Source organism: Mustelus asterias, chromosome 7, assembly GCF_964213995.1.
Source record: "Mustelus asterias chromosome 7, sMusAst1.hap1.1, whole genome shotgun sequence".
Lineage (NCBI taxonomy): Eukaryota > Metazoa > Chordata > Chondrichthyes > Carcharhiniformes > Triakidae > Mustelus > Mustelus asterias.
In genome coordinates this window covers 71,828,960-71,845,741 of record NC_135807.1, presented here as the reverse complement: position 1 = coordinate 71,845,741, position 16,782 = coordinate 71,828,960, and the positions used below count along the sequence as shown (strand labels likewise).

The 16,782-nt window shown below is 43.9% G+C and overlaps 1 protein-coding gene across 1 annotated transcript in view; it reads right to left on the bottom strand.

Annotated features, from left to right (window-relative positions):
- LOC144496112 (sodium/potassium-transporting ATPase subunit beta-1-interacting protein 3-like) overlaps positions 1-16,782 on the bottom strand; it is a 417,958-nt gene that overhangs the window by 166,107 nt on the left and 235,069 nt on the right. The window contains exon 3 of the mRNA XM_078217085.1: positions 10,981-11,061. Coding sequence (XP_078073211.1) covers positions 10,981-11,061 — 81 coding nt within the window. The remainder of the gene's footprint in view (positions 1-10,980; positions 11,062-16,782) is intronic.

Sequence of the window (16,782 nt, the reverse complement as noted above, 5' to 3'; positions counted from 1 at the left end):
TAAAATCTTTCTATTGAGCAGAGGTTAGTCTGTTTTTGTTGTTTTTTTTCCAATGGCAACACTGTCATACTTTGCTCTCACTGTGTACAGCACATGTGGTATTATGCTGTATGATGGGAAGTGAACCTTATTTACTTGTGGCTGATAGTAATGTTATGTTTCACTGCTGGGATTACAACTTGTATCCAAGTTTGGTAAATGTTGCTTACAGTGTTATACCTCTGCTTTGCATTACATTATGCAGAAAGCAATATATTAATGATGTGTCAGACAACTGCTGATAGCTAGCCAGAAATACACACCAGCTTTTCAAACATTTAGTTTATTCTTATTAAATTTGGGGTGTTTTAATTTTAAAAATCTTACTTCTAGAATTTCTTCCTTTAATGGTCTGTCTTACCCACTACTTTATGATTATGTGAGCCAAGTATATGGGACTGATGCTGAACAATGAAATGTAGCTTGTCCATTCAAAGGTAATAGTTTCACTGTGTATGACCACTGACTCTCAGCCAGATGGACAATAAGTGGTGCCTGTGATGAATGCCAAAATAAACTGTAAATAATTTCCAACAAGTTTACCAGTGAACTTACTGACACTGACACAGAGGGAATATCCGATACTTCATTCTACCCTATACCCGAGCCCCCATGTCCAAATGGGAAAGTTTACTCCCAATAGCTTCAGTCAGGTAAATAAACCTTGTACTTTTTTCACTTTTCCAATACGAGTTTTGTTCCACAGTGGACAGAAATTAATTTTAAATTAATTTCCTCTTTTTTTAATTTAGTGTGGATAGCCAGCTCACTTTCGTACAAACACTCCTTTTGCATCCGTAAGGAAATATTTTTTAAAAATCCAATGGTTGAATACTTCTCATGGTGATCTGTCTCAAAAGTTATTCTGCCCCAGTCAGTGAACCACAGTCTCTGTTACATCAACAGAGTGCAGAGGGGAAATCACCCTCACAATGAAGGCCACCAACACATCTTTCTCCCCATTACTGTCTGGATCAGCAAGAAGACAGTCCGACAGCACTTGAGATGGGTAAAGATGGTGAGGATCCATTTAACTCTTCCCAATGGGCGTGAAACTGGCCACAGTTGATCAATTTCTACCCCACCCAGTTTTCGTTTCTGATGACATCAACGACAAGGAGAATTGGACAGGGTGTAAAACATGTGGCTGACCTGCTGTAGCCAACACGTGGCTGGGAGTGGATTAAATTGATCCCACCAGTTATCTAGATTGAGAGCAAAAACAGACCATGTGAAAGTATCTTTGTGATATATGGATCCCACTCGGAGTGTGATTGGAGAGCGTCCACTCGGCTGCAACAGCTCAGATTCTAAACCTGCGACTAATTCTGTTCTGAGTAAGCATTCAGTTGGCAATGTCGCTCAGAAGGGACACAATGGAGATCACATTGATCCATTACAAACTGCACTTTTTCTGGTTGGAGTCAGAGTTAACTGAATGATTATGATTTGAGGGTTCCTTTTAGAAGAAGCAAAATAATACATAAAATAAAAAGTTTATACAGTTGGTAGCACTCTTGTCCCTCAATCAGGAGGCTGCAGTTTCAAATTCCATTCCAGGCACCTGAGTGCAAAAACCTAACACAGCTTGAGGATGTGCTGCACTATTGGAGGTGCCATCCTTTGGCTGAGATGTTAAAGTAGGTCCTAGATGGGGTTCTCCAATCTTATGCGTCCAGCCACCGCTGCCAGTGAGAATAGAGCATTTGGCGCTCAGCCAAAACGCCATTCACTGCAGAGGGACTGGAAAATCCCACCTGCAGGTGAGACCGGAGAATTCCGGCCCCTGTCTGCTCTCTAAGGTGGCCATAAATGACCTTGTGGCACTATTTTGAAGGAAAACAAGAAGGTTTTCCTTGGTGTTCTAGTCAGTATTTATCCCTCAATCAACATCAAAAAACAGACTATCTGGTCATCATCACATTGGTGTTTGTGGGAACTTGCTGTGTGCAAATTGGGTGCTCTGTTTTAGAATCATAGAATTCCTACAATGCAGAAGGAGGCCATTCGGCCCATCAAGTCTGCACCGACCACAATCCCACTCAGCTCCTATCCCCGTAACCCTCACGTATTTATCTTGCTACTTCCCCTGGCACCAGGGGTCAATAGACCAATCAACTTAACCCGCACATCTTTGGACTGTGGGAGGAAACCGGAGCACCTGGAGGAAACCCACGCAGACACGGGAGAACAGACAGTGACCCAAGCCAGTGACTCAAACCCTGGTCCCTGGCGCTGAGAGGCAGCAGTACTTGCCACCGTGTTGCCCACCGTTTTCCACGTAACAACAGTGACAATACTTCATGAGTACATAATTTTCTGCAAAGAACATTGGAACATCCTGAGGCTGTAAAAGGCACTAGATAAATGTAAGTCTTCTGTTCCTTTTCATTTTAGGAGGTGATGTCAGGTACAATGTAAAGTACCTGACACTGAAGGCTGTGCAGATGTGGCTAGGCTAGACTCACCAAAAATAATAGACATCGACTAAGAAAGAAAGGAGCACACAAAATCAATCTTTAAAGAGCCAAGCATTTTTTTTCAAAAGTTAAATAACATGTTATGATTGTCAATATATTATAATTTTGTTATTTCACAAAGTAATTCAGAATACGATTATGATGAGAAACTGTAAGCGCTGTAAAGGGTATTCCACAATCAAAGGACATTTTATGTGTGAAGGTCATGGAAATTGGTTCCTATCCGTTTGGAATAAATATTTGTTTCTTTGATAGAGAACATGAACATGTTTAAATTGTCATTGTTCAGCTAATCGTATGTCAGAAAAATAGTGATCTCAGAGGAATGTCAATAGTCAATATGATGAATAGTGTTCTCACTATTCAATTAGTTGCAAGCTGGAGGAACATGATGAATTATTATACTATTGCATTCATGAACGATCATTCTTCAAATTTCATGTGAATCCAAATATGGTTTACTGCTAATCCCCAACATCATTTTTTAATGCAAAGATCTTGTTCGTTTCCTTCTTGGTCTGATGTCAGTTAAATAATACATCCACTGAAATAATGGGTTGAATTTCCCGACTCATTTTTGGAATGCGAGGCAGCTTCATTTCCGGGCCTGTAACTCGGAGATGAGATTCTGGTTCAATCTTCCAGAAGTTGAGGAGATGGGAAGGTGAATCACCCGATGTGATTTTAAACAGCGACCGGCCACCTGAAATGTGGCTGCAGTCAAGATGGTTCAGGGTAGAACAGAAGAGATTAAAATGGGAGAGAGATGGAAGACTACAGCACACTTCAAAGCCGCCTGCCTGGAGTTATGGTGAGGGCAAGGAGGTGTGGCCTGTTTCCTGAGAGTGGGAGGAGGAGACCCGCCAATATGACCAAATAAATCTAGCCGGAGTCTCACAGGCAGTCAGCAGCTGGTGTGTGGTCTGGACATTAATATTGTGCCAGATGCACTTCATGACCTTTTGAGGTCTGGAGAGGTGAGTGCTTTGCCATGTTCAGGATGACAGCAATAAATTAGTAACATCTTCAGCAGTCCTCGACAATGGAATGGCTGAATGTCACACTATTTGCAGCAACACAGAGAAATGTGTGTCCTGGTCTCTTCCTCATTTGTCAGAGGCATTAACTCCATTTTCACTCACAGCTAAACTGATTACCACTCTCTGGTCTTCCCAGTGTGAGAGTGATCAAGTGCGTCATCCTCTCATGGTCCGCACAATGAACCCCTTCCATTCATCACAATCTTATGCTTTGCCTTGCAGGAGAAGGGAGCAAACAACACTCGGGAAAGGACTCACTCTGGGGAGAGGAGTTTTGAGTATCTTCACTCTTCTTTCCTTCCTTGGAGAACGGTGTGGAGCGTTGGAAAGATTCTGCAGACTGATTAACAATGTGCTTTTTGCCGTGTGAACACTCCTTCCATGGTCATCGAGTAGGACAGGGTCTTCAGCTCAAAGACAGGAGTGCTACCAACTTAGCCACAAGTCACTCTTGAAGGGATGATTGGAGTTCCACAGAGAGAGGATGAAACCATAATGTCAGGATTGAATCAACTCCTTCATTTGTGCAGAAGTACACAGTTGAATACCAGCTCGATGTCAGAAGATTCACTGAGAGCTATGAGCTTCATTCACTGAGATCCCACTCTCCTAAAGGGACATTTTCTGAAGCCGCATGAGAAGGAGGCACAAACCTCGGATGAAATTGAGCATTCTGAGGATCCATCATCACGTGAGTAAAGTGCATCTTGCACTAGCGTGGATACACACATGACTGAAAGAGCACGTGGCACACGGTGACCAGCATGTAACATGTGAACACTAGAAGGTCATGGAAACAGTGGCAGCTGTGGTGAGTCCCACTGGAGGAGTGAGGGAAGCTCCAGCCCTGCTCTTCTCCACAGAAGTGCTGAGCCTCAGGGATCATATACAAAGTGGGTGATTATGAAGCAGCAGAGGAAGATATGTGCCATCTGTCAGAGTTTTCAGACGCACTGAAACCCCATGAAACAATATGGAGGAGTCCATCAATGCCATGTGTGCCATCATGTCTCAGGAATGTGAGCACATGGCCTCCACCACTTAAAGAGTGGCCCCCCTCGTGGAGGGTCGTATTCATCAGGCCAACAAATGGATGCAGGAAGAAATCTATGGCCTCCAAACTTTGTCAGCAACTTTGGTAGCATTGATCATTGGGTTGCAGCGATAGCTCTGAAATACATGGCAATGCAGCCAAACATTCACTGTTCTTGATTAGCAGTGTTATGCAGGTGGATCCTCACATGCCAAATGGAAGTATGCGGTAATGGCAATGGGGACTCTCATCAAGGTAGAACCAGCCCACAACCACCCCCTCAGCCCTCTGACAGATAAAAATGCTGTGCCCTTCACGCAGAACCGGGGCTATTTACGCACATATATAGCCAGGAAGTCTGTGGCAGGGGCCTCACAGGCACTGTGTACCAGAGGACATGAGGTATGTCCATCTCATTTACTGGGGCATGGGAGCAAAATGGCTGCCTCCATATCGGTTCAGCCTGATGAATACGACCCTCCACGAGGGGGGCCACTCTTTAAGTGGTGGAGGCCATGTGCCTCCATATCGGTTCAGCCATAAGGCTAGCACAATGTAGAAGTTCATTGAAGAAAAAAAACAGGAAGAGTTTAGTAGCACAGTGGAAACCACTTGAGTGTCTTTGCCACTGTCAACTTGATTTATTTAATTGGAATGAAATTGTTTGTTTGTGTTGCCTCAATGATACATCCCAGGTCATTCTTATTGCTCCATTACACAGTCACCATTATGAGTTTCCTGAATGTGGCGTCAGTGAATGACACATACCACATTGCTGAAATGAGAAGGTTTGTGGTTTTGGATATCTTCAATTAAGGAGACCTTTATGATGTGATGGGCTTGTAATTGTGGCTACAAGTTCGTCACAATAGGGGAGGTCCCAGATGCCCAGACGACAGTCTAGGAATCCTCACACTCAGGTGCATCTTGCCTGAATGAGTGTGCCCTGGGCTTCCCAGGGCTGTGGCTCATCTTCATCCTCCTCCTCTTTTAAAGATTATGAGAGTTTATCACTATCTTTGGGAACCAGTTCTACTGCTCTCTGTATTGCCACATTGTTCAGTGCACACACGACCACTATGTGTGAGACCTTTGACCTTTGTGGTATTGGAAGGCATCCCCAGAGCAGTCAAGGTACCAAAACGGCATTTTCAAAAGGCCTATGGCCTGCTCAATGGTTGACCTGGTCAACAAATGATAGCGGGTGTACCTTGTGCGTGCCTCTCTGGTGGGATTCCGCACTGGTATCATCAGCCATGTCTTCACTAGAAATCCCCTGACAGACAGCAGCCACCCACAATGCAGGCATTTGGAACTGTGTTAGTTTACTGTCCTCTCAAAGGACACTCTTCGCCTGAGTGATACAAATATAGGTGGCAGATTGCAAGATTCTTCTCTCTGGACCAATCCAGAGAGCCAAGAAATTGAGTGTGATGGTCACTTTCATGCTATGGGCAATGGGCGGTCTCCCATTCCGTGTGGCCTCAGGTCAGCCTCCCTTCAGGAGGGCACAGATGTCTGCGACCACCTGGCCAGATAGCCACAGCCTGGAGGCAATGCTATTCGGACAGGTTCATGAAGCAGAATCTGTGTACATCTTATAGGGGTGTTAGAGCAATAGTTCCCAAACTGTGCATCATGACAGCACCCAGCCGTGCCATTGCCCTGCTCATCCCTTGGCCTGCCCCTCCAGGCCATGGACTGCTGTTGAGTTGCAATCTGTTGAGTCCAACCCTGTCACTTGGATACTGTGGGATTACTGGTCTCCAACGTCAGCCACCTCAAGACCCTCAACCTGTGCTTCTGCTGCTTCCTGGCACAGATCCATGAGCAGGCCAGCTCAGATCAAGGAGTGGATTGAACAGCATATAAAATAAGAACATTTTTACAAAGTACATAGAACAGTACAGCACAGAACAGGCCCTTCGGCCCACGATGTTGTGCCGAGCTTTATCTGAAACCAAGATCAAGCTATCCCACTCCCTATCATCCTGGTGTGCTCCATGTGCCTATCCAATAACCGCTTAAGTGTTCCTAAAGTGTCTGACTCCACTATCACTGCAGGCAGTCCATTCCACACCCCAACCACTCTCTGCGTAAAGAACCTACCTCTGATATCCTTCCTATATCTCCCACCACGAACCCTACAGTTATGCCCCCTTGTAATAGCTCCATCCACCCGAGGAAATAGTCTTTCAACGTTCACTCTATCTATCCCCTTCATCATTTTATAAACCTCTATTAAGTCTCCCCTCAGCCTCCTCCGCTCCAGAGAGAACAGCCCTAGCTCCCTCAACCTTTCCTCATAAGACCTACCCTCCAAACCAGGCAGCATCCTGGTAAATCTCCTCTGCACTCTTTCCAGCGCTTCCACATCCTTCTTATAGTGAGGTGACCAGAACTGCACACAATATTCCAAATGTGGTCTCACCAAGGTCCTGTACAGTTGCAGCATAACCCCACGGCTCTTAAACTCCAACCCCCTGTTAATAAAAGCTAACACACTATAGGCCTTCTTCACAGCTCTATCCACTTGAGTGGCAACCTTTAGAGATCTGTGGATATGAACCCCAAGATCTCTCTGTTCCTCCACAGTCTTCAGAACCCTACCTTTGACCCTGTAGTCCACATTTAAATTAGTCCTACCAAAATGAATCACCTCACATTTATCAGGGTTAAACTCCATTTGCCATTTTTCAGCCCAGCTTTGCATCCTATCTATGTCTCTTTGCAGCCTATAACAGCCCTCCACCTCATCCACTACTCCACCAATCTTGGTGTCATCAGCAAATTTACTGATCCACCCTTCAGCCCCCTCCTCTAAGTCATTAATAAAAATCACAAAGAGCAGAGGACCAAGCACTGATCCCTGCAGCACTCCGCTAGCAACCTGCCTCCAATCCGAAAATTTTCCATCGACCACCACCCTCTGTCTTCGATCAGACAGCCAGTTACCTATCCAATCGGCCAACTTTCCCTCTATCCCACACCTCCTCACTTTCATCATAAGCCGACCATGGGGGACCTTATCAAACGCCTTACTAAGATCCATGTATATGACATCAACTGCCCTACCTTCATCAACACACTTAGTTACCTCCTCAAAAAATTCTATCAAATTTGTGAGGCACGACTTCCCCTTCACGAATCCGTGCTGACTATCTCGGATTAATCCGCATCTTTCTAAATGGTCATAAATCCCATCTCTAAGGATCTTTTCCATCAATTTACCAACCACCGAAGTAAGACTAACCGGTCTATAATTACCAGGGTCATTTCTATTCCCTTTCTTAAACAGAGGAACAACATTCGCCATTCTCCAGTCCTCTGGCACCATCCCCGTGGACAGCGAGGACCCAAAGATCAAAGCCAAAGGCTCTGCAATCTCATCCCTTGCCTCCCAAAGAATCCTAGGATACATTTCATCAGGCCCAGGGGACTTATCGACCTTCAGTTTATTCAAAACTGCCAGGACATCCTCCCTCCGAACATCTATTTCCTCCAGCCTATTAGCCTGTAACACCTTCTCTTCCTCAAAAACATGGCCCCTCTCCTTGGTGAACACTGAAGAAAAGTATTCATTCATCACCTAGCCTATCTCTACTGACTCCATACACAAGTTCCCACCACTGTCCTTGACCGGCCCTAACCTCACCCTGGTCATTCTTTTATTCCTCACATAAGAGTAAAAAACCTTGGGGTTTTCCTTGATCCGACCCGCCAAGGACTTCTCGTGTCCCCTCCTAGCTCTCCTAAGCCCCTTTTTCAGCTCATTCCTTGCTAACTTGGAACCCTCAATCGAGCCATCTGAACCTTGTTTCCTCGTCCCTACATAAGCTTCCCTCTTCCTTTTCACAAGACATTCCACCTCTTTCGTGAACCATGGTTCCCTCACTCAGCCATTTCCTCCCTGCCTGACAGGGACATACCTATCAAGGACATCCAGTATTTGTTCCTTGAAAAAGTTCCACTTTTCATTAGTTCCTTTCCCTGACAGTTTCTGTTCCCAACTTATGCCCCCTAATTCTTGCCTAATCGCATCATAATTACCTCTCCCCCAATTGTAAACCTTGCCCTGCCGTACGGCCCTATCCCTCTCCATTGCAATAACAAAAGACACCGAATTGTGGTCACTATCTCCAAAGTGCTCTCCCACAACCAAATCTAACACTTGGCCTGGTTCATTTCCCAGTACCAAATCCAATGTGGCATCACCTCTTGTCGGCCTATCCACATATTGTGTCAGGAAACCCTCCTGCACACACTGCACAAAAACTGCCCCATCCGAACTATTTGACCTACAAAGGTTCCAATCAATATTTGGAAAGTTAAAGTCCCCCATGACAACTACCCTGTGACCCCCACACATATCCATAATCTGCTTAGCAATTTCTTCCTCCACATCTCTATGACTATTTGGGGGCCTATAGTAAACTCCTAACAACGTGACCGCTCCTTTCCTATTTCTAACCTCAGCCCATATTACCTCAGTGTGCAGATCCCCCTCGAAGTGCCTTTTCGCAGCCGTTAAACAGTAAGTACGTTTAAAGTACTTTAAATTCACAGATTTTCGTATTTATACGGTGAGCTATAGTATTCAAACTTCAATAACTATATACTGAATCTTATCATGCAGCTTTATTGCTGCTTTATTTTATCTGGATCATGTTCATTTTCAAGGGTTAAAATCAGGTCATATTGGAAAATAGTTTGGGAAGGTCTGTTGTAGAGCCATCTTCTATCTCTGGGCCCCCATTCATTCTCTCTGCACTGTTCACCTCCATGTAAGTGCATAGCTTGCTGCAACTGCTGCTCTTCTTCCAGGTGCTGCCCCTAACACTGCGTCAGTTGATGTGGTTCAGCCCCCTCATTCCATACACCACCCGACCTCCGAGTGGGCAGTATCCATGTTACTTTGGAGCTTCAAAGACACGTTGAATTGGCAGAGTTTCTTTTTGGAGGAGGCTTCAGCAATTTCTTCTTCAGCCTCGGTAACGATTTAATAGCAGCCTTGCAATTTCAGCCAATTTAGCTCCGAGCGCAGTTTCAGGCCTCGATGATTTCACCTGTGTTCTCCTCGCCTCCACATTGACAAGTAATACAAGCTACATGCCCTGTGCACCATTGAGAAAATTCCACTATCCTGGGGAAATTGCTATGAATTGTTTCCTAAGCAACTAGCTTTGCATTCTGCCTGGTGGGTTCCTCACATATCAGTCAGAACGCCCCTGGGAAAGACAGTCGAGAGTGGGAACACATCAGCAAACCAGCCTGACCTATTTTCTTCCCACATTTTCCCAGCCCCCAGTTTCCAAGGCCACCTCAAAAGGCCTGGGAAAATCTTGCCCCAGTTTGTTAAAAACTCTAACTTAATTTGAATGGTCAACAATAATGGTTATTCTTTCACTTTGTACAGGTAAAAGCTGCACACCACACTGTAACGTCCAACATCTTGAAAAGCAAATCCTTTTTTTCCTATTCTGATATTCTGGGCAGGTTCATCACAATTGCCAACTAATAAGCACTGAATTTGTTGCTGAGAAAGTAACAGTGCTAATTGCTGGACATAAAGATAGGTCACCTTGAACTATTAGATAAAGAATACTCAGACAATCAGATATGAGCGATTGCTGCAATTAACAAATGTTAGGTAATTATTCTGTAGACATTAGTCCCAGAGGACGTTACAACACCTAATTTTACATTCCACGACATCTTTTGTTGTCATATTTGGAAGAATGACAACTGGACTACAGCGAACCTTTTTGCAAAAAAGACCCAGGCAATTAAGAACACGCAGCACTTTACAACTTAACTTCAGGGTATGTGAGTTGCAAGGATAACAGGGATGGCACGGTGACACAATAGTTAGCACTGCGGCCTCAGTGCCAGGGACACGGGGTCTAATTCTGGCCTTGGGTCACTGTCTGTGTGCAGTTTGCAAGTTCTCCCCATGTCTGCATGGGTTTCCTTCGGGTGCTCCAGTTTCCTCCCAAAGTCCAAAGATGTGTGGGCTAAGTGGATTGGCCATGCTAAATTGCTCCTTAGTGTCAGGGGATTTGCAGGGTAAATATGTGGGGTTACAGGGATAAGGCTTTGGTGGGATTGTTGTTGGTCCAGACTCAATGGGCCGAATGGCCTCCTTCTACAGTGTAGGGATTCTGTAAAATTCCGTGAACAATTACTATTCTAAACCTCAAATGGTCAAAGCAGAGTATCCATTGTAAACAAGTGGGAGCAAGGAAAAAACAAATCATCCTGACACCTCAGTGAACAGAGATGCGAGTGTGTCTAGATTTGAATTTATCATTCAATACTAAAACATTACAAGCTAGAAAATGTCCATTTGTTTCTCCACATGATGGTTGTTTTCAAAACTGGTCCTTACCTTTGAGAGTCCTCCAACTTCCAAATAGAAACAGAAAATGAATACATTCCAGGCGACCCACAAGGCTGTCCAGATAGAGTACTAAACAAAGGTAAAGAAAACACAGTTAAATCAATGAGTGATAAGACAAGATAATAAAAGGTATATCAAATATGCTGATCAGTGTTGTGGCCTCAACTCTTTACTAATAACTTGCTAATGGATGTATGGTCGCTAAATTTGCTGATGACAGAAAGCTAGGTACAAAAGGACACCAAATCGCACTGTACCTCAGAGTTTTGCAATCTCGCTCCATTTAAATAGTATACTGTTTTCTAGTCTTTTAAAGTGGACAATTTCACATTTTCCCACATCTGCCAAATTTTTGCCCACTAACTTAATCGATCTATATCCCCTTGAAGATTCTTTACATCCTTTTCACAGCTTACTTTCCTACCTATCCTCGTATCATTAGGAAATTTAGCAACCATACATCATTCCATCCCTTCATCCAAGTAATTGATATAGATTGTAAATAGTTGAAGCTCCAACACTGATCTCACTCCATCTATCACATCTTGCCAACCAAAAAATGACCTATGAATGCCTATGTTCTGTTTCCCAATAGCTAACTAATTTTCTATCATGCTAATATGTTACCCTCTTCACTATGATCTCTTATTTTGCATGGTAATCTTCGATGTAGCACCTTGTCAAATGCCTTCTGGAAATCGACAGCATAACCACAGATTTCCTTTTATCCACGTTGCTTGTTATTACCTCAGACCGCCAATAAATTAGTCAAACCTGATTTCCTTTTCACAAAACCATGCTGACTCTGCCTGACTACATTGAGATTTTCTAAGTGCTCTGTTGTAAATTCCTTAATAATAGATTCCAGCATTTTCCCTATGACAGATGTTAAGCTAAGTGGCCTGCAATTTCCTGCTTTCTGTCTTCTCCTACCTTCAGCCCCTAATCTCTGGCTGAACTGATTCCTGGGGATGGCTACCTCTCTCTCCCTTGCTGTTGCTTTTTCAACCCCTCATCTGTGTCTAACCTGCTTCCTTGCTCAGAGCACTCTGACTACTAATATCATCAATTGCAACAAATGCCCTGTTCCTTATTCTGCCCTTTTCCTTCCTTGCTCTTAGTTGCTGTCCAGACATGATTTAGAAAAAACATGGCAGTTTGATTTTACTCATGCATAAAAACATTCATTTTAATAACATCCTCCTAATTTGGCTCAACACTGACAAAGTGGAGAAAAAGCATCTGGGAAGATACAAAACACCTCGAATTCATATGGTTTTTATAGTTTGGGAAAGGTAACATCCAAAGGGAAGTTAAGGACAATGGGTTTAAAGATGAAAGAGAAATAATTTGTTTAAGGAAAGATTGAAGACTGTGTTCGGGGGAGACGCCATACCCTAAAGAATGTGTTGTGCTGAGGACAGACCTGTAAAATAAGCAGCCTCCAGCCACCCCCAGAGAAGTATTAGTTCATTCCAGAAAGCAAAGTTTTGTTACAAGCCCTGTGGAATACATCCCTATAGCAACAGTGATGCCTTGCAGTAATATTACTGTAATTTTTATAGATTAAGAATCTATAGGGATTGTTGGCTGGAAATGGATATTCAATTCTGAGTCTAGCTAACTCGAAATCTTCTGGAAATGTTGTAAGTCTAAATTGAACTGTGTAACTGTAATTTCGCATGTTTAAGTTTTTTTTGTTAATAAGTGTTTTAATTAAATATTTAAAATCTCCAAAAGTGGCATTGGATTTCTTGCACCTGACATTTGTGTACATACCTTCTCATAATAAAATACAAATTGCAAATTGTTGTGTTAGCTTGATCAAGGTTCCCCTTGAGATTTGGTCAATACTGCAATTACCACCTGTCATATCGCAACAATTGGTTGTAAAGCACTTTGAACTGTCCAATGGTTGTGAAAAACATGATTTCAATACTTGTCTTTCTGTTGTCTTTTGGGCACAAATATATAGGGACTGATTTTAACTTTGACAAATCAGCATTGAGTCAGCCTATTCAAGGTGACAAGATGTCTTCACCCGCAAGTGAAATCTGATGATGTATATACGGTCCTGATTACCATTTGAAGACAGAACTGAACAAAGTGTGCTTCATGCACGATTTGATCAGTAGTATTTGGAACATTCCTCCAGTTTCCACATCATTAATCTGATCAGCTCCAACACGAGGGTCCCCCCTCCACAATTGCAAAATTCCCTCTCCCTCTCACCCCGGTCTCATCTTCCTGCCTCCAAACTGCCCAATATTGCAACAACCTGAATCCAACAAACAACATTGGGAGACCCACATGGCGCTTGCAACTCTGCGTCTCTATTTAAACAAAACTGGAACCTCTTCCTCTATGCTTTCAAAGAACAAAGAACAATACAGCACAGGAACAGGCCCTTCGGCCCTCCAAGCCCGCGCCGCTCCCTGGTCCAAACTAGACCATTCTTTTGTATCCCTCCATTCCCACTCCATTCATGTGGCTATCTAAATAAGTCTTAAACGTTCCCAGTGTGTCCGCCTCCACCACCTTGCCCGGCAGCGCATTCCAGGCCCCCACCACCCTCTGTGTAAAATACGTCCTTCTGATATCCGTGTTAAACCTCCCCCCCTCACCTTGAACCTATGACCCTTCGTGAACATCACCACCGACCTGGGGAAAAGCTTCCCACCGTTCACCCTATCTATGCCTTTCATAATTTTATACACCTCTATTAGGTCACCCCTCATCCTCCGTCTTTCCAGTGAGAACAACCCCAGTTTACCCAATCTCTCCTCATAGCTAAGCCCTTCCATACCAGGCAACATCCTGGTAAACCTCCTCTGCACTCTCTCTAAAGCCTCCACGTCCTTCTGGTAGTGTGGCGACCAGAACTGGGACAGAGAGGTGACTGAATTGCTTTACCTGTCAAATCCCCAAAGGGTAAAATCTCACATTGTATTTTACCATGTTCATTACTCCTGCCAAACAAAGTTCTCCATTAAAGCATCATTCACTGCCATTTTCAGCACTTCAACAGTGTATCGACAGTCAAGGGACATTTTTCAGGTTAAAAAAAATCAACTGGAAGGCATTTTTGCTTGAATTTTGTCATCAGGACATCTCTCAGAGTTCCTTTGTACTTTTTGAGCTTTTCTTAATCCATCTGCCAAGCCTTGAATCCTCTCATTTCCACACATCAAAGTAAAAAGCAGTAGCTCAGCAGCAGTTAGTTGCTTTGACAGCCCTAATGCATTCTGCGATCTATAAAACACAGAAACTGCTAGAATCAAGTGTTTTGGGAAGAAGTGAGGACTTTCTCACATACAAGAGTCTGGTGATGCTGAATGCATATTTCTCTGCTGGGAACCAAGATTAATGCATTTATGCTTTGTCATTCAGTTTACCTGCATTGTTTCCAATAGGGTCAGGCCACCAGCAGATATTCACCGTCCCTTCCCCCACCTGCATTGAGGATTTCTCAGGAATTGATTTGAAATTCCCGAGGGGTATATCCTTTATTCCATGATCAGGGAAGAGCAGGAGCAGCAGTTCAGCAGGATGTAAGGCACCAGCTATTACCCCTCACCAGATATTATTGAGGCAACATAGTTGGCTTGAAGACCACATTGAGGAATTGTGTTGAAGAAAGGGTTTTATAAAAGAAACAGTAGGACAGTTGTGTTATCCACTGTGTCAGCCACACCCATCTGTCTGCAGCTATAGAAATGTGCCCTACCCTCAACTCTCCTGGCACTGGCTCATTTTATGCACAGTAAGAAGTCTCACAACACCAGGTTAAAGTCCAACAGGTTTATTTGGCAACAAAAGCCACTAGCTTTCGAAGCGCTGCTCCTTCATCAGGTGACTTCATTAGACTCACCTGATGAAGGAACAGTGCTTCGAAAGCTGGTGCTTTTGCTACCAAATAAACCTGTTGGACTTTAACCTGGTGTTGTGAGACTTCTTACTGTGTTTACCCCAGTCCAACGCCAGCATCTCCACATCATTTTATGCAAGCATAAGTATTCTGTGCAACATCGGCCAGGCTACAGAATTGGCGTTCATCAGTAGGCTGGTGATGCTTTTTCCAGAACGACATGCAACTTCAGTAACTTTAGCATCACAACAAGTCAGCAGTGAGATAGGGACGTGCTGTTTTACAGGGTGATTGGCTTTCTCCAAGCCCTGACTGTAATCAATGACAGTAAGAAGTTTAACAACACCAGGTTAAAGTCCAACAGGTTTATTTGGTAGCAAAAGCCACACAAGCTTTCGGAGCTCTAAGCCCCTTCTTCAGGTGAGTGGGAATTCTGTTCACAAACAGAGCTTATAAAGACACAGACTCAATTTACATGAATAATGGTTGGAATGCGAATACTTACAACTAATCAAGTCTTTAAGAAACAAAACAATGTGAGTGGAGAGAGCATCAAGACAGGCTAAAAAGATGTGTATTGTCTCCAGACAAGACAGCCAGTGAAACTCTGCAGGTCCACGCAACTGTGGGAGTTACAAATAGTGTGACATGAACCCAATATCCCGGTTGAGGCCGTCCTCGTGTGTGCGGAACTTGGCTATCAGTTTCTGCTCAGCGACTCTGCGCTGTCGTGTGTCGCGAAGAAGAATGAACACCGCTCGACAATCACCAGGCAAGACTGTTCTCTTCCTGTTGGGGAGCACTTCAGTGGTCACGGGCATTCGGCCTCTGATATTCGGGTAAGCGTTCTCCAAGGCGGCCTTCGCGACACACGACAGCGCAGAGTCACTGAGCAGAAACTGATAGCCAAGTTCCGCACACACAAGGACGGCCTCAACCGGGATATTGGGTTCATGTCACACTATTTGTAACTCCCACAGTTGCGTGGACCTGCAGAGTTTCACTGGCTGTCTTGTCTGGAGACAATACACATCTTTTTAGCCTGTCTTGATGCTCTCTCCACTCACATTGTTTTTTTTCTTAAAGACTTGATTAGTTGTAAGTATTCGCATTCCAACCATTATTCATGTAAATTGAGTCTGTGTCTTTATAAGCTCTGTTTGTGAACAGAATTCCCACTCACCTGAAGAAGGGGCTTAGAGCTCCGAAAGCTTGTGTGGCTTTTGCTACCAAATAAACCTGTTGGACTTTAACCTGGTGTTGTTAAACTTCTTACTGTGTTTACCCCAGTCCAACGCCGGCATCTCCACATCATGTAATCAATGACACATTCTCCCACAGAACACCTCCTCTCCAATGTAACAACAATTTCAGTTAATGAAGGAGGCATGTCAACAAGTAGATGATAAATTTCTGGACCATGAATCACTGACACATCATTAACACTAACTAATGTCTGCAAGGAATAAAGATGTATTGAAGAGAGATGTCAAGAATTAAGTGACTAACAGAGCTACATTTGATTCTCTGGATCTAATACTTGTAAGTCCAACAGGTTTATTTGGTAGCAAAAGCCATTAGCTTTTGGAGCGCTGCTCGTTCGTCAGGTAAATGGGAGTTCTGTTCACAAACAGGGCAAATAAAGACACAAACTCAATTTGCAAAATAATGGTTGGAATGCGAGTCTTTACAGGTAACCAAGTCTTAAAGGTACAGACAATGTGAGTGGAGAGAGGGTTAAACACAGGTTAAAGAGATGTGTATTGTCTCCAGCCAGGACAGTTAGTGAGATTTTGCAAGCCCAGGCAAGTCGTGGGGGTTACAGATAGTGTGACATGAACCCAAGATCCCGGTTGAGGCCGTCCTCATGTGTGCGGAACTTGGCTATCAGTCTCTGCTCAGCGACTCTGCATTGTTGTGTG